This window comes from Bactrocera tryoni, chromosome 3 (assembly GCF_016617805.1).
Source record: "Bactrocera tryoni isolate S06 chromosome 3, CSIRO_BtryS06_freeze2, whole genome shotgun sequence".
Taxonomy (NCBI): Eukaryota; Metazoa; Arthropoda; class Insecta; order Diptera; family Tephritidae; genus Bactrocera; species Bactrocera tryoni.
The window spans coordinates 13,032,949-13,056,760 of NC_052501.1; the positions used below are offsets into that span (position 1 = coordinate 13,032,949).

The 23,812-nt window shown below is 32.8% G+C and overlaps 2 protein-coding genes across 6 annotated transcripts in view; both read left to right on the plus strand.

The window, feature by feature from the left end:
- LOC120772028 overlaps positions 1-18,419 on the plus strand; it is a 93,417-nt gene extending 74,998 nt beyond the window's left edge. For all 4 annotated transcript variants that reach the window (XM_040100394.1, XM_040100395.1, XM_040100396.1 and 1 more), the window contains 4 exons: positions 15,872-16,431; positions 17,551-17,710; positions 17,834-17,992; positions 18,083-18,419. In XM_040100394.1, coding sequence (XP_039956328.1) covers positions 15,872-16,431; positions 17,551-17,710; positions 17,834-17,992; positions 18,083-18,280 — 1,077 coding nt within the window. In that variant the 3' untranslated portion in view covers positions 18,281-18,419. The remainder of the gene's footprint in view (positions 1-15,871; positions 16,432-17,550; positions 17,711-17,833; positions 17,993-18,082) is intronic.
- A 4,035-nt stretch (positions 18,420-22,454) lies between these two features.
- On the plus strand, positions 22,455-23,812 carry LOC120772021. Of its 2 annotated transcripts, none has more exons than XM_040100387.1 (4): positions 22,455-22,750; positions 22,807-22,974; positions 23,034-23,382; positions 23,440-23,812. In XM_040100387.1, exons 1-4 carry the CDS (start codon positions 22,582-22,584, stop codon positions 23,603-23,605), a joined length of 852 nt encoding a protein of 283 aa, XP_039956321.1. In that variant the 5' UTR covers positions 22,455-22,581; the 3' UTR covers positions 23,606-23,812. The 2 variants fall into 2 exon arrangements, with proteins under 2 accessions (XP_039956321.1, XP_039956322.1); XM_040100388.1 differs by having other exon boundaries at positions 22,455-22,744.

Genomic DNA, 23,812 nt, shown 5'->3' on the forward strand with positions numbered 1-23,812 from the left:
ACCTACAAGGTTTTGCATGCGAAATAAGTTTCAAAATTATATAACTAAAAAATTAAAAATGTTGATCGAACAAAGATATCTTGCGATCATGTGTTCATACTATATGTATGATCAAGTTTGACCCGGATTGATAGATAACACTACGCCTACCAGTATTTTAATACAAATCTTTATTTTCGTCTTCAAAATATACTCCGTTTGAGGGAATAAAAGAATGCCAACGATGTATCCAATTTTTGAAAACCCCAAAGCTTACAGGCTGGAACGATCTTAAGTGCCTTCAGCGAATTTCGTTTTTTTTTTAGTTTCTACTCAGTTTTGGATTTTTAGATTTTTGCGCAGTTTTGACGTTATGTTCATAAAACCATGTCTCACCATCAGTAAGATAGGTTTGCAGGATCTTCAACTTTATCTGCAAATATCCCTCTTGCGACCTCTACTCGACACGATTTTGGCAAAAGTTTCAGAGTTTTTGGTACGAGTTTAGCATTTACACATTACTCAGAAGCCAAAACGTGAACCAAAATACTTGTATATTGAGTCGACTTACAAGATATGTTGAAGTCGTTTGTAATCGCTTTGTTCCTAACATGAAAATTGTCAAGCACTTTCGGCTTAACTTTTTCGATATTCGTCATTAATAGAGATGAATGGATGATTGTCGTATGAGAAGATTTCGATGACTTCTCGATGCTCACTCAAATACTTAGATTCGTGTCACTGTGATTCTACCAGCAATACAAAATACCAAGCAAACTCAACTTCAAACAATCTTTTTGCATACTAAACAAGCAACTGCCAAAACATACTAATAGACTGAAGTAGAGAAATCAAACTTTTACGAATATAAGAAAAGTTGTACCAACCTCAGAAAGGTTTTTATCGATTTGGCTTAAGCGCATATTTTAAATGGAACAGTCCGAGTCAATTTTGATCACATGACATTTGTCGTTTCTTGAAGTAAGTTTGATAAAAGTGTTTGAAAAACTCGTTTGGACTAAGGCTAATGCAATAGAAATGTAAGAGTAAAGTTTATACTGCAAAGTGATAATAAAGGGTAGTCGAAAAAGTCTTTTCGTGCTTCTAATCAAACTTCAACTTGTTTTTTTATATTTATAATAAACTTTAATGAATCAAATATGTACCATTTTGGTCGACCACTTTTTGCCAGAGACATTATTCCATTAATGTAAAACTTTTTTGGTTTCTTGGCGAAAACTGCAACCTCCTGACTTCATCACGCTTGGACCATGAGTTTTTTCACACATTATTGTTGTATGTTGTAATCATTCGCTTCAGAAATGGTTCGATTTCATTTCGTTTCAGCAAAGAATCGTAGCTGTTAATTCGGTCCGTTAACTTTTTTCCAGAAAATTCATCTGGTACTCAAACATCGAGCTTCTTTTTGTAGCCAGCCTTTTTTAAATTGTTCAAAACCATTTGATGATGAATATTAAGTTCCTTAGCGATGCCATGGCTGCTCATGTGACGATTCCGGTCAATCTTTTCCATAATTTCATCGACTTTTTCAACGATAGGTCGACCAGAGCGAGCTGCATCTTTCACATGGACATTTTCCGAACGAAAGCGAGCGAACCATTGTTGTGCTACACGAACTGATACAGCACCGTCTCTGTAAACTTCACAAATGTCATTGGTGGTTTACATGGCATTATTCTCTGTTTTTATAAAAAATTTTCAAAATATAGCCAATTTGTTCATTATTTTCATTCATTTTTGAACAACTGTAACTTTTTTTTTCAATTTCCCCGAATTTATTTTTTTGGTTAAATGAAGCTTAGAGTCTCACCTTTCCAACACTTGACAAAAGAAAGACTTTTTCGACTACCCAATTTTTCACTTAGATCAATTGCTTGTTCGATTTGCCATTCTCTAAACCCTCACTTTCAGTGCAATTAGTTCCCATAAATAGCGATTTTGTTTTATTTTACTTTGAAATTACTTTTGCTGTTAGAGAAACGCTAACGTTTGCTACAATTACCTCCGTAAAAACAGTAAAAATAAAAACTGTTTCCTTATAGTCATCTGGCAGTTCACTTGAAGACTTAATAAAATTGTAACAGTAAAAATCGATTCGTTTCGTTTCTTTTATATCCCATTTCATGCTAAATTTCGATAGGCTGCATCGAACAGAAATAAAGTGCCTTAGTCCCAGGTGTTGGTATATATTTATAGACACATAAATAGGAGTATAAATATATATTCACACAAAAAATTCTTTAACGCCTTCATAGATAGCGCACAAAAAAGTTATTAATCGTATGAAAGCAATATGTCTTCTCTCACTCTCATAAAAAAAAAAAAACAAAAAATGAATGGATGACGAAGAGTGCCAAGAAAGCAGCATGATGCAATGGTGTGACAGCGCAGCATGCAGTCCATAAGCGAAAGGGTCGACAAAGCCGCTATATGGCATTATGCATATGTACGACTATATACATATGTACATATATATGTTTATGTTGCTGCATGTGTAGAAAAATTACTAAAATATATGGCACAGGTGTGTTGTATGAGTTTATGAGCATGTTTTTTCCGTTTTCCCTTGTGTTTTTGCCGACTTTGGTGACAACGATGTGCCGATGTAACCGTTTGACCGTGAAAACTGCCGAAAAAAGGCAGCTGAGGTAATAACAATGAATGCTGAAGGCTAAATAATTAACACCTACACGCAAAAGTGATGCACTGTTATGTAAGGAATGCGCGTAGAGTCTTGCATGAGTCTTCTTCTGTTCGTTTTTTTAAACTTTTTTCTTTCGAGATATATTTAGGGAATACCTATTCATTTGCATTTGTGTGCACTTGCTATTAGTATTTGTCAAGCTTATTAATGTGGGCGATAGCACTTATATAGATTTGCTTTGGAATTCAACGGTTAAGTAAGAATAAATGTTTGCTGATAAATTTAATATGCTGATAAATAAAATAAAATTTTTGAATTGTTGCTTTTGTTGTTTTTTGAATTCATTTCTTAAGTGGAATAATTTTTCATGCCTTCGGCACCTTTTTAAATCCTATAGGGACACTAGTATTTTTAACTTTTTGGTTGCAGCAAAAGTTTGTAGCTTAAGTCTTTTGAATTATGTTTCGCTGCTTGATATCTTTGCTGGTACAGTGCATCTTAAAAGTAGTGGAGATAAAAATAGACTTTGTAAGCAAATATGAATGTATAAGTGTTACAAAAAAATTATTTAAAAAAAAGAAGAATAACAATAATAATTGAGAGATAGAAAAGGTAGCAACATTTATTTTACAAATTTTGGAAATTCTGGAAGCGAAATTTTTTTTGTAAGAAAGATATAAAAATTTTTTATGTAAAAAATTAATTTTATATATATTCTAGGTAAACAATATTTTAGAAAAAAATTAATTTTTTAAATATTTTAAACAAAAAAATTAAGAAAACAATTTATTTAGGTGGCCAGCATACATATATGAAAAAGAAAATATTTTCCCTTTTTTTCTCACTAGAAAAGTTTTGCTTTTTAAATACAGATTCCAGCGTATTTTTAAAGTAAAGAATAACACTTCTGTATAAAATATATTTACAATAAAAAATACTCCCTCAAATGATATAGATGGCAACCCTAATTAAAAGGTTTAGAGAATTTGAAATTTCATTAGGAAGTTACGTGGTTTTTCTCGGGTAAAAATCAGTATTTTTTCAACAATTTTTTTCTCATATAAAAAATTAAATATTTTGTTAGAATTTTTTATTGTTATAAACATACACTACTATAAAAAGAAATTATGAAATTTTTGTAAAGAAATATTTTTAAATCGGTCATTGCGATGCCATTTCCGGTGATCGCCCGTGTTTACAGGGTAACTATTTACAGGATCATCTAAAGTGAAAAAATACGTGTTTTAGGTAAGACCTTAACTTAGAACTTAGACGAAGGAAAAAAACTGAAAATTGGATTTTTGGCAGACATTTTTACAAAAAAATGGAAATTTCGAGAAATTTTTGTTATTCAAATAGTTGTAATCGAAAAAAAAATCCTTCGCCCAAGTCTTTAAGAATTGTATCTCAAAGACCTGTGACAAATTTCATGAAGATCGGTTGAGCAGTTCTCGAGAAATCTTGCCAATCGACTACAAAAACTCAGTTCCGAAAAAAACGCTTTTAAAGACGGCGCACTTAGCCTAGCTAGCCTCGACCGCATAAGTTCTCCGAAACTATTGCTCGGATCAACTTTAAAATTTAGGACATTATTCTAAAGGTGCTTAAGAATTTAATAAGATAATAAAAAAGATCCATTTTTTTAAACTCGTAAACCCATGTAACCCTTAGGAAGCTACAAAGAATAGTTTAAAATAAATATCTTCAAAAAGGTCTTTTTTATGAACAAAAAATTTAAAAACTATACTCCTTGTTATAAGCCAACGCGTCAACTTGACTTAAATAATTTTATTAAAGTACCCAGTACTAACACTTAAAGTTTTTTGAAATTGTACGAATATTTTCAGTACCGACTGGGCGCTAAAACATAATTAAACGATATTAATTTCAAAACAAACTGACAATGCTACCCTGTCTGCTTTATTAACTTCCTACAAATATTCTTAAACATTTCTATGTATGTAAGTACACACTTAGGCAGAAAATTCTTGGTACCAAAATATACTTATAAGTCTACGCGAGTTCGTAGATAAGTACGCTTGAGTGGCATAAACGTTTACATTTACCTGATGCACACCAGGCCATAATTAGCATAATCAACTTTTAACTTATCATTAGCGTATGCCTTACACACACACATACAAACAAACAACTGATTGTAAAGTTGGCTTAGACTTATAGAAAAACGTATAAAAATGAAGAAGATGTGGCAAAGCGGCGGTCAAAGCAGTCGAAGAAGTGTCGGCGAGTGCGTAATAACTTAAAGGAACACGCATTTATGTCGGCTACTGTTTGCGGAGCAGTGACAGGTTACATTACCATGCCGCGGCTATGCCTGAGGCTACGATAGGCCATATCATATAGCTTTAGAAGCGGATTCATTTTTATATATAACACAATAATAATAACAAACAGTTCTTGCAGTCAGTTCAACATCTTCACACAGCAGCAAATACACACACTGGTGTAAACCTGTGCTTCGGTTCATGGGAAAAATGCTGCACGAAGCCTGAAAAATCACAACAACATAAAGCAATGTAGTAGACGGTGTGGAGAAAGAAAGCAAAGCAAATAAAATGAAAATGAGCCATAAGAAAAATAAAGTGTCATATAATGATATAATGATGCCGCAACCGTTATGTCAACTTGATGCGCTTAAATGTCATTTTGTTATTACAACTTGGCATTGGATACGATACTTTATAACTGGGCAGCGTTAGAATCGGCGCTGCCGCTCTTATAGACTTCCGTTGTAATGGCTTTAGAATATTTCTGAAGCAAATATTTACTTGACCCCTTCTCTCCGCCACCTCACACACACTGTTTCTCAGCATAAGTTGCGGTTGTCGTTGTTAAGCATTTCCCCGATAACTGCTGTTGAGCATTCTGACAATCTTTGATTTGCTACTTTGGTTGTTAGTTTTGTTTTTGTACTTATTATTAACGCTACCGCTGCTTTAACTGGTTGCTACCTTGCACTCAACTGATTAGCGGCTATTTATATTATTTTTGTAGCTGTTGTTGTCATTAAATTTCTGCAGTAACTTCATGTCTTTTTAAATGGACTTAATAAGCAGAATTCTCCAGCTCACTTCTTAGTGGCTAAATTACACTTAATTTATTGTTTTTATGATTCTAATTAGAATTTATAAAATTTCTCGCTCTTGTCTATATTTATATATACTTTTGTGCTTGGAGCTAGGCACTCTTCTTTGTTACGGTACTTTTCATTTCCTTTTCATTGTGGAATGGCTTGAGGATTTCTTTTTGTGCTTTTGAATTAATCAAACGGAATTTTTCACTTCCGTGCTGGTTTCTTTAGAACCGCCGGCAATCAGTTGAAATGTGGTTATTATGACCGTTATATTGACGCAATTTACTTATATTATATTAACCGCACTTTTCATTGGATTTGTTAATTGCGTGTGACTGAGCTAAGTCCCAGCAAAGTTGGTTGGAAGTACATGTTTGCGGCTTGCGAATTTCAGTTAGATCATTAGAACTTAAGGTTTTCGTATAATGATATCATAGCGTGTTTTCCAAAGCAAGTCTCTCAGTTTCGAAAACAGAAAAGAGATACGGAGAGCCAAATCTAGTAAATATATTGGCACTCTCGTTTTGTGTTTGGCCGAAAAGTTAATCAGACTCTTCCTAGAATATGACGGCGTAAATAAATATCCATGAATTTTCTTCCCACAAATCAAGTCGTTTACAATATAGCTGCCTCAAACGGCCAAGTAGAATTTGCTATTGACAGTTTGATCACGTGAAATGAATTCATGGTCGACCACACCTCAGTAAATAAACAAAGCGATGAGCATCACCTTGATTTTTTACCGACTTAACGTTGTTTTTTCCACTTTGGGCAATTTTTACAGCATGGCTCTGTAGAGTTCTGGACAGTTTCGATGTCACAATCATAAGCCCACATCTTGTCACCAGTATTGGCGCGTTTAAAGAATTTAGGTTCTCAGCTACGTTTTCAAGCATCTCTTTGTGTCTCTACTCAACGCCGTTTTTCCAACAAGTGATGTAGTTTGGTACCCTTCATATCCAAAATATTAGCCAAAATGTGTTGAGTCGATCTGCATATAAGAGATTTTGAGATCCTTTGCAATCTTTTGATGGAGATAGAAATTTGCAAAGACTATTTCTTTGAATTTTATTCCTCTGATAATTCCCCAAACAAAGAACTTGTTTTGGTTCAACTTTTCACACACTAATTTGCATATGGAAATCAAACTTCAAACGAACATAAAGAAGGTTGGGCCGACTAAGAAAAATGTTTGTACCGATTCGATTTTGGAATTTTTGGTATCGAAATATGATCAGATGGATTAAACATATGAAGGGTAAAGGTTTACTTGAAACTTTAAGGGAGTGCAATAATTTATAAAAATTGGACTTATGGAATGATTTATTCTATACTCCGAACACTTGTGAAAAAATACTACCAATAGGTGGCGCTAGACAAAAAATGTGTTTAATAGTTGAAATCGTTCAAATTTATTATCAGATATTTGTTTGTAGTCCGTATTATTTTATTGTACTAGGTCTTGAGTGAACTATGTTCGACTTGAAAATCTGTGTCAAATTTGATTAAAATAAAATAAATGCATCAAAGCTTATTTATAGAAACATTTTTTCCTCCTCACTCCACTATGTATTAAGGTATTAAGGGTGGTTAGAATTTTCAAAAAATAAATTTGGCATTTTCGTTAAGTGTAATATCTTAAAAATATTCTTTGAAAATTCCACGTTGATCCCATGATTAATTTTTGAGTTATTCGACAAATAACAAAGAGAGCTCGGGCACTTCAAAGCGCTAGTGTGAAACTTTAAACACGTGTTTCTCAAAACTTTGTTTTTTGAACTGGTGGCAACTGTAACTCGAAAACCGCTCAGTAGATTTTAATGAAATTTATGCAACTTTTGGAATACATAATAAAGTCGGGCCCGATCGAGGATTTTTTTTTCAAAAATTTCGATTTTTTAAGACCAATTAATTTCCTGATGCCGCCTTTTTGTTAATTTTTGAAAAAAAAAATCCTTCGATCAGACCTGAGTTTATCTATTTATAAAACTATTTTTTTTTATCCGAATGATTTTATATGAATCTCCAAGGACTTATGGTTGTCGCTTCAACTACCTTTTTTTGGAACTGGATCAAAACAAACAACTATAACTTTGGAAATTAATTTTTTTTTTGAAATTTTCGTGACTTCATATCAACACATTCTATAATAATGCCATATTACTACTTTTGTAAAATAATACGATTTAATAGCAAATAAAAATACTGAAGTATATAGTATTTTTGTGCATTAGAAATATATTACCCCAAAAAAGTCAAAATTTTGCCCAAAGACATTCTTCCGCACTAATATTTCCGTGTTCTGAAAGCATGACTAAACATATTTAGAATGCTGGTGCATGTTATATTAAATAGGCCTATGCGCTCATATTCTAAAATTTACAAGAACTGCCCTCAATGGGCGCTGAAAAGAAAAAAAACCCAACGGCGAGTGAAAATTGGCACAAACCATGCCTGCAGAGCACAACAATGGCCACAGAGTACATAAGCACGAATATATATGTGTGTGTGAGTTCTCTATAAGAGGTGAAGGTAATAAATATTTTATGTAAGCACCATATATAAATAGTAAGTATGTTTATAGAGCTCTATGCCTTGCAAGTAACACAAAGGTAGCAAATATATTCATGCTTCATAGATATACATATGTACCCATAAGAGAATGTAAGTCCATGAAAACGCATAGAAGGTGGATATACATTTTTATTCCTGTATGTGTGTGTCGCAGCGCGAAATGCGTGTTGCACGCCAGCACGAACAAATCGTTCATATATGTATGTATATAGTATATATATGTGTATATGTATGTGTGCACGCAATTTACGCTGATTCAATGCGCATTAATAAAACGGAGCACGTAATTGTTGTTGGCGAAGTTGTGGGTTCTCTCAAGAGTCTCTTCTTTACTTGGCTGTTGGCCAACGGCAGTTCGTTCGACTTTGCGCACATTGTCCCATTGAACAGGGAAGAGCTCTTGCTTGGTGAAATTCGCTGCCCTTCTTGTAATTTGTAATTTGTTGTTATTACTTTAGCTTTTTTGTTGAGGCATCGTGCAATTGGTGTCTTTATAAAAATAGCACGTTAAATACATATATAAATATTTTATATTATGCATAATTTATGCATTGAACTTAAATGAAGTTTGTGGCTTGAGTCTTTTGTTGTTGATAGCATGCCAGTGGCTCATTTGGTATATACAGGTATATATATACATACATTATACATATAGATGCCCTAACTTCTAAAAAAGTGAAAAAATGTTATTTTCCGAGAAGCCTTATTATTTTTAGCACACCCACACGATAAATTTTCTTGTCTTCTGAGAAACATTATGAATGCTTACAGATTTTTCACTGGAATATCATACTTTTTATTTAATAATTATAAGTAAATTGTATATACGATATTAGACCCAAGGAGTGCTGAACTTACTTTGGACTTTTGGAAGATTTCCAGGACAAGTAAAGTGTTATGAATGACCTAATGCTTGATCTCTATATAACATTAATACTCCAGACCTGGACGGAATTGCCGTCGATCTCTCTATCTAAACAATTTGTTTGGAGATTGCCTTAGACAATAATCCATATGAAAATTCATGAAAATATCTTGGCAAACAATAAAGTTTCCATACAAGAGGAGGTTACATGGGTTTCCTCGGGTAAAACAACACTGTTTTTCAAAAATTTTTTTCTCAAATAAAAAATATAAAAATTGTTTATTGTTACAAACATACACTATTAACATAGAAATTATGGAATTTTTGGAAAAAAATATTTTGAAGTTCCGGTGACGCTCGGAAAAAAGACGTGCCCATGTTGCCAGGATAAATCCTTACAGGATCATCTAAAGTAAAAAAAAATATGTGTTTAGTTAAAGTATTAACTTAGAACTTGAACGAAGGAAAAAAAACTGAAAATTGGAATTTTTAGGAAAAAATTAAAATTTCGCGACAAATAGTTGTAATCGAAAAAAAATCCTTCATCCAAATCTTTAAGAATTATTTCTGAAAAACCTTTCTTGAAAATCAGTTGAGTGGTTCTTGAGAAATCTTGCCAACAAAAAACTTCAAAAACACAGTTTCGAGAAAAACGCGTTTAAAAACGGCACACTCAGCTTAGCAAGCCTCGAGCGCACAAGTTTTTAAGGCTGTATCTCCGAAACTATTACTCGGATCAACTTGAAAGTTTAGGACAATATTGTAGAGGTGTTGTCGAATTTAATAAGTTAAAAAAAAAATATTCGACTTTTTGAAAGCACTCAACTCATATAACCCCTTGAATGAGAAACTGACTTAAGATTCGAAGATAAACTTAGTTAGCTTGCATAAGATAAAAGTTTTGACATAAGATTTCAATTATAGTATGCAAAAGTCAAAAAATCCTCTCAACCGCTGAAAAATACCCCAAAGTGGGAAAATTGCAAATTTCTTTCCTCTAATTAAATTAAATTCACCGCAAAATCTTAATGAGCAGCGGAAATGCTTATTATATCATCATTATTTTCAGTACTAGAAAAGCAAGACAAGCAATAGCAACACATGCTCAGTGCATCAGCTTCATTAGTGAGTGGAAATGTTCAACATTCACTCTTATATAAGTAGCGAGGTACTTAGAGATAGAAGCAGCTGTTAATTTGTTGCAAATAAAAGAGAAACACATACAAATATAACTTTGCAGCATGCTTAGCTTGTTATATATGTATGTACATACATATTTGCTTAAATATTGCAAAGAAGTAAAAATAATAATAATAGCACACATAAAAAAATATGGAAAAGGAAACAATCAAGTAAAGTATCTCGCTGCGTTCTCAAAGCTAACAACGCCAGCGAAACAGCAACGGCAGGCAACAAGCGTCACACTAAGCTAAGCATAAAATTCTTATTTGTTTTTACAAAAATGACCACATGAAACCCTTTATAGTAACGATGTTAGAACATATATTCACATATATGTATGTATCTGTGTATATAGATGAAGAACGCGAGATCATGCTGTGTAGCAAATTGTTAGACTAGAATACAATTTTTAGCTTTGCTGGGACTCTCATTGTTATGTCTATATGTAGTTAGATGTATATATGTGTATATACGAGTGTTTATCTATACATGTCTATATACATATATATATATATATATTGTTGCCTATAGACAAATATGTAATAAAACTCTAGCTAACTAAGTACTATGCTAACTTAACGTGCAAACAACATAAATGGCAAAGTATTTATATATTTTTATAAGTATGTGTGTGCAGTGAGTGCTTTTGAGGCGTTTTAGTTGTTGCACTGTTTTCCAGGAAGTGCTAAGTTCGCCTAAGTCTATGTAGTTTGAGTACCTTCCAGCTCGATTTGTTGAATGATTTATGCTTTTTATTAAAATCTTGAAAATACACATAAATTAATGAAGTTATTTTCAAAAAACAACGTTGCCTTCTAACTGTTTATCTTTGGGAGAACGTCAAAATTGCGAATTATTGCCAAAAACCGAATTTTTTTTATCCATTTGTAGCGGAATTATTATTTAAAGATACGATTTTTATGCAACAAACGATTAGTGAGTTAGATTAAAAAGAGTTTTTTTCTATGAAAATATTTTCAATACAAAAATATTTTTTTAATACAAAAATATTTTTTTAATACAAAAATATTTTTTTCAATATTTTCAATACAAAAATATTTTTTTCAATATTTTCAATACAAAAATATTTTTCAATACAAAATTTCACGAAAATATTTTCAATACAAAAATATTTTCAAAACGAAACATTTTTTTTTCCATGAAAATATTTTCAAAACTTAAGCATATTCAAAAGGAAAATATTTTTTTTTCACGAAAATATTTTCAAAACTTGAGCAAAATAATCTGAAACGCCAAATTTTGACAAGAAAACTATAATTCTTTCAATCAAAAACAAAAATATTTTCAAAACTAAAAATTTTTTTTCCATGAAAATATAATATAAGCATATTCAAAAGAAAAATATTTTTTTAAAACTAAAAATAAAAATTTTTTTTCCAAGAAAATATTTTCAAAACTAAAAATAAAATTATTTTTTGATTTTCACGAAAATATTTTCAAAACTTAAGCAAAATAATCTGAAACGCCAAATTTTGGCAAGAAAACTATAATTTTTCAAAAAAATCATAATTTTTCAAGCACAAATACTTTTCATAAAGCAATTTATGATATTGAATTGAACAATTCCTTGAATATATTAAAATTGACATAGCATAAACTAAATCGCATCTCAAATTGTCAAGACCTTTTCTTCGTTTCAGTATAATAAACTCTAAAAAAGTTATAAAAAAATATGAAATAATATTATATATGCAAATTTGATTTATTTACTTAGTGTGTGTTCGTGTCTCAAGTCTTTTGTTTACAATCAGTATGTTAATAGCAAGCACCGTTATTTTAATGGCATTATCTGACGTGGGCAAGTCATTCTACCGTATGTATTCTTTATAATTTCTACTCTTCTACGCGGCCAAGCACAGTAATGAAGATGAATGCGAAAATAAATGCAAATTACATATGAGTGCTGACAGCCAAGGCACAAATAACACATACATATATGTATACAAGTAGATATACACACACATATACATAAGCGTGGTTGTTGGTTATTTGTATGTGAAAAGCGGTGCATTTGCATGCAATAAGGAAGTAGAAGTGTATAACCGTTATTGTGCAAATTGGTACTTGTAGTTGACGGCAACAACAACAATAGCAAAAATAATATATGTGAAGAATATGAAGGCATCAACTGTCGGCGGCTGTTTCTGTTTATAGCAATTCTTTAATATAATAATTACATAATAATTGAAGTGGTAAATTATTATTTTTTAATAATGATAGTTGTTGCCTTTTATACCATGAGCACTTTTGAGTGCAGCTTTTAACAGAACAATAAGTAAAGATACATACGAGTATGTGTCTGAAAGCTTTTTTTTAAGGGAGTATATGTAATCTGAGCTTAATTAATGATTTTCAACTCAGATATATAATTTTATTTAATACATTTTAAGATACTGAACTTCTTTTATTCCGTATGCAAAAAAAAGAAAAAACGTAAACTTCGGTTTTAACCGAAGCTATAATAACTTTCGTAACTACAAAATATCCCTTACAAGAACTTTAATCAGTCAATTTACATGGCACTGCATCCATAGTGACTCGATCGGAACATTTTCTTCGAAGATTCCATTTAAAATACCCTTTTCAGAACATTAAAGTTATTGGGAACGGAAAAGAGGAGCTAAAAAGTTCTAGAGCTAAACTTATATGGTATAGAACTTGCCTAGTTTTCATTTATCACTCGTTTTGCCAGTTTTCCTCACAATCGTTACTCAAAAACCAGCCCATTTGAGGGACTTAATTAGTGTAGGCATTTCGAGGCATAAAAAACGCTAGTTTTTATTAGATTCATCAATGGAAATGAAGGCTCCCTTATTGGTGGACCTACCTCACTATTAAAGTATCAGAAAACATTTATTTAGCATACTTTTTGGGGCCCACATTCTAAGGCGATAGCTAGCACTTTTAGTCGCCTTCAAAGAATCCCCACCAGATGTAATACACTTATGCCAACGATTTTTCCAGTTCTTGAAACACTTTTCGTAAGCACTTTTTGGAATTGCTAGCTTCTTCAAGGAATTTTATTTTAACCCTTTCATCGACAAAAAACAAGTTCCACGGAGCGGCAATTTCAGTTTGGGAACAAGAAAAAAACACACAGAGCCAAATGTGGTGAATATGGTGGTTGATAGATAAATTCGCTCACAATCGTGGTTCGAATGAATTGTTCTTCCACAATTCCGACTGTTCTCACGTAAAAGCCTCAATACGGCCAATTAGAACTCCTTATTGACCATCTGTCCCTCCGCAACAATTTCGTGATGCACCAAACCTCGAGTATCATCTTGATTTTTGAGCGGCTCTGGCTTGGTGTTTTTGGTTTCGGTTCGTTTTATCTGTCCATTGCAATGATTGTTGACTTGTTTGCAAGTCAAACTCATAAACCTATGTTTCATCGGTAGTTATAATGCTCTCCATGAATGTGGGATGGAATTCGCATGATCACATATGTCTAAAGAGACCTGTTTACGGTACTCTTTTTGAAGAAAATTCAGCTTTATTGGTACGATTCGAGCAAGAACGCGTTTCATACTCAAAATACCTACCAATCATTCCAATGGACAACGAAAGATGTCGAGCACTCTTGTTATCTGTCTAACACTTTCCACCATATTCTTCACTTTTTTAATATTTTCATCAGTTTAAGAGGTTGAAAATCGACCAGAACGAGGCATGTCTTCAACGAACTCTTGACCGTCTTTGAAGGCTTTGTACCACTCGTAGGCTTATGTTTTGATAAAACTGAATCACTGTAAGTCTTTTCAAACATTTGCAATAATTCGGCACACGAAATTTGGTTAGAAATACAAAATTTGAGAACAATTTTTTTCGATATTTTTATCCATTGTAAAAATTGCCACGCACTACTAAGGTGTACCGACTTTAGCAGCTGTGTATACAAACTGGTTGAGAGATCGTGCTCATGTTTGGCATTGTGTTCAAGGACAGTCCTACCAACTTAGCAAAATACAATTTCTGGACACTTTTTTGTCATAATTAAAATTGATATATAAGTTTCCCAAGAAGTTTGTAACATTCAGAAGAAAAAGTCGGTGACCCTATAAAATATATGTATATATAAATTATCAGCATTGTGAGCTGAGTCAATTAGTTTCTCAGTTTTTGAGATATCAATCTGCAAGATCAATGATTGATCCACAAGCAACTGTTCATTTGTTTAAACCGCCGATATGAAATCACTATAGCAAATAGCTGCCTTACAGTGTAAAAGTTAAAAATAAAGTCACATAACCAAAATTTAATACGGTTAGGTTAATTGGTTTTATACAATCTACTTGGAACATAAATCAAGATATCAATGCAAAAATAGCCATTCATATTAATTATTATATATAACACATAAAAAATGGAAGAGGCGGTACATTACATTTCTTTCTTCACATAAACCGAATATGAAGATGTCCTTGCTTCCCAAACTTCCAGTTAATTTTACTTATACCTTATGTATCGGTAAGTAAAAGAATTTCAAGAAAGGTCTGTATAAGCCGTTCATCAAAAAAATAGCATCAGCGAAAAAGAGAAAAGCCTTTTTAAATGTGGTCATCCAACGGCAGTCAATATCAATATTTAAGTGTATTTGAAGAGAAATTCTTATAATATTGGGTAGTCGAAAAAGTCTTTTCGTATTTCTAATCACACTTTAACTTGCTCCATCAATCATCTAGTAGAGAAATAAGCGCTAATTAAGCCCTTTTGTACTAAAATTAGGCAAAGGCGTTAAAAATAAACAAAATTATATTTGAGAAATATTTAAATCATCAACACTATTGTGTAAACAGACACCGGTACCCGCTTAATTATCGCAAAAAATAGTTAAAAATTGTTGCAACATACTTGTGAAAGTTGGGGTACGAAATTTTGAAGGCACAAAATAAATATTTCAAATAAAAATGCTTACAAACATTTAACAACTTCAAGCAGAAGATTGATTGCCCATTTGGATAGGGAAATGTTCAGACGATAGAGTTTACTGAACGAACTGCGGTGGAGAGCATTCAAAAGCGGCATCCTCCTTTCATTATGAAAAAAATATATATGAAAAGAGAAAAATATATATAAAAACAAAAAAAAAAAAATAAATAAAAAAACCTACAACAAAATCTTTCGAAAGCCATGCTTAGATATTAATCAAAACTGTAAGTGTTAACTACGGTAGAGAGAAAAGGCAGCGACGAGTTATTGCACAGACATCAAAAACTTATACGAAAATGCAAATTTGCGGAATATGTAAATATGTTTAAGTTATTAACTTACATACATATGTAAGTAAACGCGTTACAAATGCGCTATCTACGAATTACTTAAGCAAAGTGAGAAAACTCTTTTTTCTTTGCTCATTAAACATAAAAGTATTTTTTCTCCTCATTGTAAGCAATAAAAAAGTTCAGAAATCAGAATTATTTAACCTTTCATTTTATATATTTTTGTATATTAAAATAAACATTCTTTCTCCCTCCCTCTTTACTTCCAGGATGACGGCGGCATTGAGTTCTTCAATACCATTGTCCTGCAACCACATTTGAAACTCATCACCGACGCCGGTCGTGGCTATCATGTGCGCTGCTCGTATAAGAGTCGCGATGCGGCCACCAGTACGCCAAAGAAGAAGCATGGACAACGCCGCAAAGCGAACAGTGGCAAGCATGCGCAAAAGCCACAAGCCTTTCGTAGCGCTGAAACGGCAGCTGTGGGGGTGGGTAGCGATCGTCGCGATTATGGACGCTCGTTGGATAAGTATCGTGCCGCAGGCGATGACTTCGATCAGGAAGACGTCTATGACGGTGACGACAGCGATGATGCTGTGGATGCGGGCAACCAAGAGGACGATAGTCTCAACGAGATACCGATGCCCGGTTGCCATATGAAAATCTACAATTCCGAGCATAAAATTGCTGATGATGTGAAAATTGGTGATCCGCTGACGATTGTCATCAGTATTGACAAACAGGAGCTGTACGGTCTGCATGTGGCCGATTGTATTGTGCGCGACGGTTTAGGTTGGGGTGAGCAGCGGCTATTGGGCGATGATGGGTGAGTAATAGGAAATGCTTGAAGATATTGGAGAGCAGTTTTGAGCATAGGAAAGTTAGATTTTTTCTGGTGTAGAAAAAAATCGATAAAATGTTGAAAATGAAAATGAATTTGAATTATGAGTTAGGTGGATAATTTACCTCTGACACTAAAAAAAATATTGAAAAGTATGTTTGGTATGGTTTTGTGATTGCTGCTGGAGTTAGACTACGCTTATATGTATTTTTTTGTAATTTGAGTATTAAACAGTAGTTTAATGTTTCTTTGAATTTATTATTACAATTAAAAAATATTTGTGTGCTTCTAAAAGTATGCAACTTTTATCGTATTGGCATCAATTTACTTAAAATGCATTTTTACTGAAAAATATTAAACAATTTAGTAACAAATATTTTCGAAACAATAATTTTTCTGCTTTGAGGCAAAAATTTGAATCTGCGGAAATTTTTCGTTTTTGAAAATTTTTATTTTTAAAAAATTTTTAATCTAAAACTTTTAGTTTTTAAAAATAATTTTTAATTTTAAAATTTTTTGAATCTTAACTTTTTTTTAATATTTTTATATTTTTTGAACATTTTAAATTTTTAATTTTATTTTCTTTTTTGAACACTTTAATTTTTGAAATTTTTCGTTTTTGAAAACTTTTATTTATTATAAATTATCTAAGTTATAAAATAATTTTATACAAGAAAAGTTGCTTAAAACATTATTTTGCATTATATTCGTTAGAAAAACAGTCACAATATCTAAAATAATATATTTTTAAAAAATCTAAATTTCTAAAATGCTTCAAAAATATTTTTATTAGAAATTTATTTAAATTAAAAAATCTGAAAGCAATTTTTACTTGGAAAATAAATTAAAAATTATCGAAAAAGTTGTAAAAAATGAATTTGTGCAAAAAGAGTGCTTAAAATATTTATTTTCTATTATTTTCGTCACAATATTGAAAATATTATTCTTTAAAAAAAATTTCGAAAATGCTTAGAGAAACCGTCACAGTGACGAAAATAATATAATAAAAAAATTAGATTTCGAGAATGCTTCAAAAATTGTTTATTAAAAATATAAAAATAATTAAGAATCTGTAATATAATTTTTCCAAACATTTTCACACAGTTGCCCAATGGACAATGAGATTATGGGCCAATTCAACTACACCAGCGATCACTTGGCGGCCAATGTTACCTTCCCGGCACACAAGTTCCCCTACACCACATCCGTGTACTATCAGTGCAATGTGCATTTGTGCGCCCTGCAGGATCCCGAGTGCCAAATGGTGAGTGTTGCCACATATTCTTACCATAATACATTCTATTTGCAATTCTAATTGATTTTGCGCTACGTTACTGCAATGGTATCGAATTGACTTTATACTGTTGTTGTTGTTGTTGCCTTTTAGCCTCCTACGTGCAGCGGCAAACGACCGAAACGACAAACTAACAACGATAACAAAGACGAAGACGGTCAACCGGCCACCATCGAAGTCTACTCCGGTCTGTATGTGAACGAGAATGTGGATGTGTCCGAAGGCGATGATGATACAGTGCTCAAGGAGCGGGTAAATAAATATTAATATATACCACAATTTTATCGCACTTGAATATTTTAATTGTGTTTTTGTTTTTGTTCTTGTTGTTTGTTTGCGCAGACACTTGAGGATGCGTTGTGCGTGTCGCAGCGCACCTTCGCCATTGCCATAGCAGTCGCCGGTCTCATATTGATGTTGGCCGTCGTTGCCGCCGTACTCTGCATTATGGCCCGAAGGAGCACGAAGAGTGTGTCGAATTCGGGCAGCTCCATTTACAGTGGTCCCTATACGAATACAGCGTTCTCGCATAGCAGTTAAATGTAATACGCATACATACATACATATGTAGTTAGATTGCAAATGTGAACACACAAACACACATTTAAAATGAGATTTAGAAATTTTCGTTTGAAGTATTTTTTTACATTTCTTTCTTGCAGAATTTTATTTTTACTTTCCGAAATTGGAATTTTTATTTTTTTAATTGATTCTTTTAATTTAATTTAATATTTGAAATTTTTTAGTTTTTGAAAATTTGTAATTTTTGAAAATAATTTAGTTTTTGAACATTTTTAATTTCTGAAAACTTTTCGTTTTTGAGCTGTTTTAATATTTCAAAATTTTTGGTTTCTGAAAATTATTAATTTTTGAACAATCCTAATTTCTGAAAACTTTTCGTTTAAAAAATTTTGTTTTTTGAAAATTTTTAATTTTTGAAGATTTTTATTTTTAACTGTTGTTTTTTAATTTTTGAAAATTTTCTGTTTTTGAATTTTGTATTAATATTTCAAAAGTTTTAGTTTTTGAAAATTTTTAATTTCTGAAAACTTTTCGTTTTTGAAATTTTTTTTTGTAAAAATTTTTAATTTTTAAATATAATTTTTTTTATTTTTTGAAAATTTTAAAAAGATTTTTGAATTTTTATTAATGTTTGAAAAGTTAATTTTTAATTTTTGAAAATTTTTAATTTTGTATTAATATTTCAAAATTTTAGTTTTTGAAAATTTTTAATTTCTGAAAACTTTTCGTTTTTGAAATTTTTTTTGTTAAAATGTTTAATTTTTAAAATATTTTAATTTTAAAACAGTTATTTTGATTTTTTGAAAGCTTTAAATTTTTAAGAAAAAAATTTTAATTTTAAAACAGTTTGAATTTTTCCTTTTTTTATATTTTTTCGAAAATTTTCTTTAAAATTTGTTTTTTCTTTCTGTTTACACACACACACAGTCCCACACATGAACACTAAAAGTGTTTTAAAACAAAACGAAAATATTGACGTAAGAGAAGTTGAAAATTTCTTTGTACACTGCCGCTGCAAATAAGCGCAGTCTATAGTAGTCATTGTGTTTAGTTGTTAAGGTCACAAATAATGATTAGCGACGACGAATAAGTGAAGCTAAAAAAGTAAACAATAGTTCTTTCTCGTATAAATGTGTAAGGCGCAGAGCAAAAGTGGAGCAGTGAATAAAAGAAAAGAAAAATAAATTTCCTAATTTTTCCGGCTGCACTTTGCTCCGTGCCAACTCGAGCTGCCCATAAATATGCAATTAATTAATTAATGTATTAATTAAAATAATGAATGTATTAACTTTAAGTTTATAGTAAGCCACGGCACACGCTTCCTAGCAGAGCAAGTCTTTACATTTATTATAAAATATGTATACCCAATACCATATACACTCACGCACACACAAGCACACTTCAATACAGTCAGTATATGTATGTAGACAGCGCAGATATTACTGGGCAATCAAAATTAAATGGTAAAGTTAGAAGAAAACAAAAACAAACAGAAAAAAAGAAACAAAAATGTTTTAAAAAAGCAAAATATGTAAGCTTAGAATGATTGCCCTTTAATATCGCAAAGGTATAACACCTAAAAGTATGCAACGCATGCGCGCAGGCGCCTTTGTTCAGCTGCTACAAGTAAAAGTACTCATAGAAAACTTGAATTTTTTTGGTGGTGGTCAATTTGTTTACACTTAATCTTAACGCTTGGTTGGCGCGCCGCAGCAAAACGGTCAAATATTACAACAAAAACGTGCCTCACGGTTTTTGTGTAATTTGTATGTACAACGAATGCGCACAACCTGCTCAGGTGATACTATTAACTATTAATTCTAAATATAATGTATGAATATTTAAATTATTAACCTATTCTCCTCTACATTGAAATTGTTTTTGTACAATTCGAAAATACAGAAGTTTCAAGATTTGGAAGAAGAAAAAATTTTAGAAAAATAACATTTTTTAACCTAAAAATATTAACTTTTCGTATTGGCATTTAACACGAAGCCACAAATTTAAGATTTGAATTAAAAAAAAAAAACAACAAAAACTGTGAAGAAATGAGAAGAATATTGTGTATACTACGTACTATCTTGTCATTACAACTTAAATCTTAATATTTTAACTTTAATATTTTTTTTTACTATTTAACTAAACTGTCAAATCAGATTTAAATCGAACTAATTTATTTGTTAAATCAAATTATGTAGTATGAGAGGAAGAAGAAGACGATGTAACCTAAAAAGTATGCGTTTAAAATTCATAAAATGTAAAGTGTGTCGTTATGGCGTGAAAATGAAATAAAAATGTACTTATAAAAATTATGAAAATAATAAAGGCCCTTAAATTGAAACGTCCAGAAAACTGTTTGTATATATGTATAGTAAATGGGTGGTTCTTTTGGAACTGGAAAAGAAGTAAGTTATACAAAATATTTTTAGGAATATGAGAGCTCTTATCGAGGATTATGTGGTAAAAAGGGTTCTAAGGCGAAAGATTTGCGTTTTTGGGCTTTTGAAACTTTATTTATGAAGATGCTATTGCTGTTATGATAAAATAAAATACTTCCCAAATAGTTATACGGGCAGCTGATGAACTAAGCCTTTGGCTATTTGCCAGTTCCTAACTATTGAGGGGACCATTTCATTTAGTGGATGAGTACTTAGTACTACGTTCTTTATTTATATCATGCCATTGAGGATATGAACTTCACTTAAAAGAATAAAGGAGCCTCATAAGTATGGCCCCACCCTCAAACACCACCGTTTGAGTGACAAGGTTCAAGAAAGTTGTAATCGAAATCATCTAACGGGATACCAAGGACACGTGTTCTTTCGACTAGGCTGGACTATAGGGAGGTGTGATTTATTGGACATGTAAAGAGATGGTTAGAGTCATGCGGGTACGCGTACGTATTTAGTATGGCGGGACTTTTCTGGAAAATTAAGAGTTTAACCTGCTATAATATTCCGACCAAAGTCGCGCGAATGTCTCTCGATATTCCTGAGGTATGCAACTCAAGTTCTTCCTTTTCAATGGTGGCGCTTTGATTCTAAGTACGCCATGCAAAGAGAGGCAGTCGGTGAAGGTGTTAATGTCTTCACTGGGAATGGCGTGCAGTGCATATCTGAAGTTAGTTGCATCCGTAGACTGATCTGTGTAATGATCTATATCGTCAACATAATCAAGTAATTATCCAGGGTGATTTTTACGAAAGCATCTCTCAGTAACTGTTTGGAGAAGAGTGGATTCTCTTCCTTAAATGGAAGCAGGCAGAACTCACTTTGCATGTGTTCAATGGGAGACAGTCAAATGCATTCTGTTATTACATAGAGTGCAATATTCTGACACACCTGAAGCTTACTCGCTTACGTTCTAAATATCGGTGCTGCATTCTATATGATTGGACGGTCGCCTTTTAAGTTGCCAACAAGGCCAGCATTCTCGGCTAGCGACTAGAGGATTTTGTTGCGGCTTTGTATTTTGCCAATAATGGCAGTCGTATGGGGATCGAAAAAAGACCAACTGTGGAGTGGAACACCTAACATCATAGTGTTGTTAATAGTCGAAATGTTAACGCCATCGACTGTGATATTACAAACCAGTCTCCACTCCTTCATGCAGTTTGTCCAGTAAATATAGTTCTTGTGGATTTAGTGGAAGAGAGTGTTAGACTTCTTGCACAAAATAAGCGAGAAAGATCGGTGATACGTATATAGCTGTTTGCATCATCATCTGTTTTAATACAAGCCATCAATTCCATTACTTGACGTCAATATCGTGTATGTATGATTGTGTCAAAAGCTTTTGACAAGTCTAATGCTACTAATATCCTCAACTGATACCTTTAACTACATGCAAAAAAAAAAATAATAATACCAAATTTGAAATTTTTTTGAAATTTTTCAAGAATAATTATAAAAAAATGATCTCACTTGGCATAGCATGATAACTAAATTAGCTTCTAGTAACGTTCCTAAGTCGCTTGCTATCCATACACCTAATTACTACGCAGGCATACACAGAATAACATTTCCAACAAGTTGAATGCTAATGAAAAGGTCGACAGTTGAGCGACAGAAGAACTATTATAACCTTTTCTTGATGACTTGATTGACACACATGCAACATGTGTCACCTTCAAATCACTCTAGGCGCCACCGGCACAGGCATAGTTCATGGCAGTATGCAACAGAATGCCAACAGCACGAGTACTAACGCAGCTACTTCTGTTCACAATTGGTATTTCACACAACAAGGCGATATGTCCGCGCGGCACACATTTGGATAAATTGAAATTTAGTCTCGTACGCACGTGTCAGCGCTCAGAAATGCCGGCAATCGCCTATAAGAATGCATTTACCTTGGAGGATTGCGTGCGTGAGGCGAAATCAGCGCGCGGCTTAGCTTTGAATTTTGGCACGCGCTTAAGAAGCAAGCAGATGGGGGCGGGTAGTGATGCTTTTGCAATACTGCTAACGAGGTTGCAACAAAGTATGAGTATGAGCGTTAATTTTAGTTTAAACTTTTAAATAAAAGTAATTTTTACTTCAAAGTCACGCGTCCCAACTCGACACACAATAAAGAAAATCGGCAAAGCGTCTGGCAGCAGCCACAACACCACTTCAATTGTCACATACTCGCTTGCCCCGAGAACAACACAATGCGTAGTCTGGTGAATGACAGTCGCTACGATTACTATAGCTTATATGGCGAGTCAATCGGTGGGTGTCTGCCAATAAATTCAAAATAAATTTTATATTTTTGCCATTTTTTAATTTAGCAACACGCAATTACACCTGCGTACCACAAGTGGGCTTGTTTCAGTTGCAGGTGAGGTCGGCGAGTTTCGTTAATGCCACACGGTATTGCCGCAATGCAACAGATATTGGTGGCGTGGCCATGTTGGCGCATGTTGCGTCAGCATTACGCACGAATGCGTTTGCGGCGCTGCTACGTAACTATAATGAGGCAGCGAGGCAACAGCGGGAACGTCAGCACACCTTGGCTTATGTGGGCCTGCATTTCAATCGCTCCTACAGCAGTGAAGCTATTGAGTATAGAAATATTGAACAGGAACCCTTACATTGCTTTCAATACGCAGCGTGGGCGCCGGGTCATCCTCGCACCGGGTAATTGTTGACGGAACGTTTTTTCTGTAAGTTTTGTTAGAAAGTTGCTAATTTCAGGGAAATGCTTGCGAATGTAAGCTGCGTTGCCGTGAGCAGCGAGAACACCTGGCTGACGGTAGATTGTGAGCGTGAATTACCTTCTATATGCGAGATTTATACGTCGAGAAGTGTTTTGAATGAAACGTTTATTATTGAAGGCATATGTGCACTCAAAACTTCATAATATTTTAGACTTATTTTACTTTACTTTAAGAGCTTGTATCTTAAAGAAAAAAATAAGTACTAACGCGAAAAGAAATAATAATAATAAAATGCGAATACCTCCTGCAATAAATGTTTTCTGTAAATACAGTTACATTTCCGAACGGAAGCTCTTCCACATTTCAATTACAACTCAGCTATACTGCAATAGGTGGCGCCACATAGCAAT

Coding starts and splice junctions, on each gene's coding strand:
- LOC120772021 (XM_040100387.1), top strand. CDS start 22,582: ATGCCGGCAATCGCCTATAAGAATGCATTTACCTTGGAGGATTGCGTG. Junction 22,751..22,806: donor GAGGTTGCAACAAAGTATGA/GTATGAGCGTTA, acceptor TTTACTTCAAAG/TCACGCGTCCCAACTCGACA. Junction 22,975..23,033: donor CTTATATGGCGAGTCAATCG/GTGGGTGTCTGC, acceptor TTTTTAATTTAG/CAACACGCAATTACACCTGC.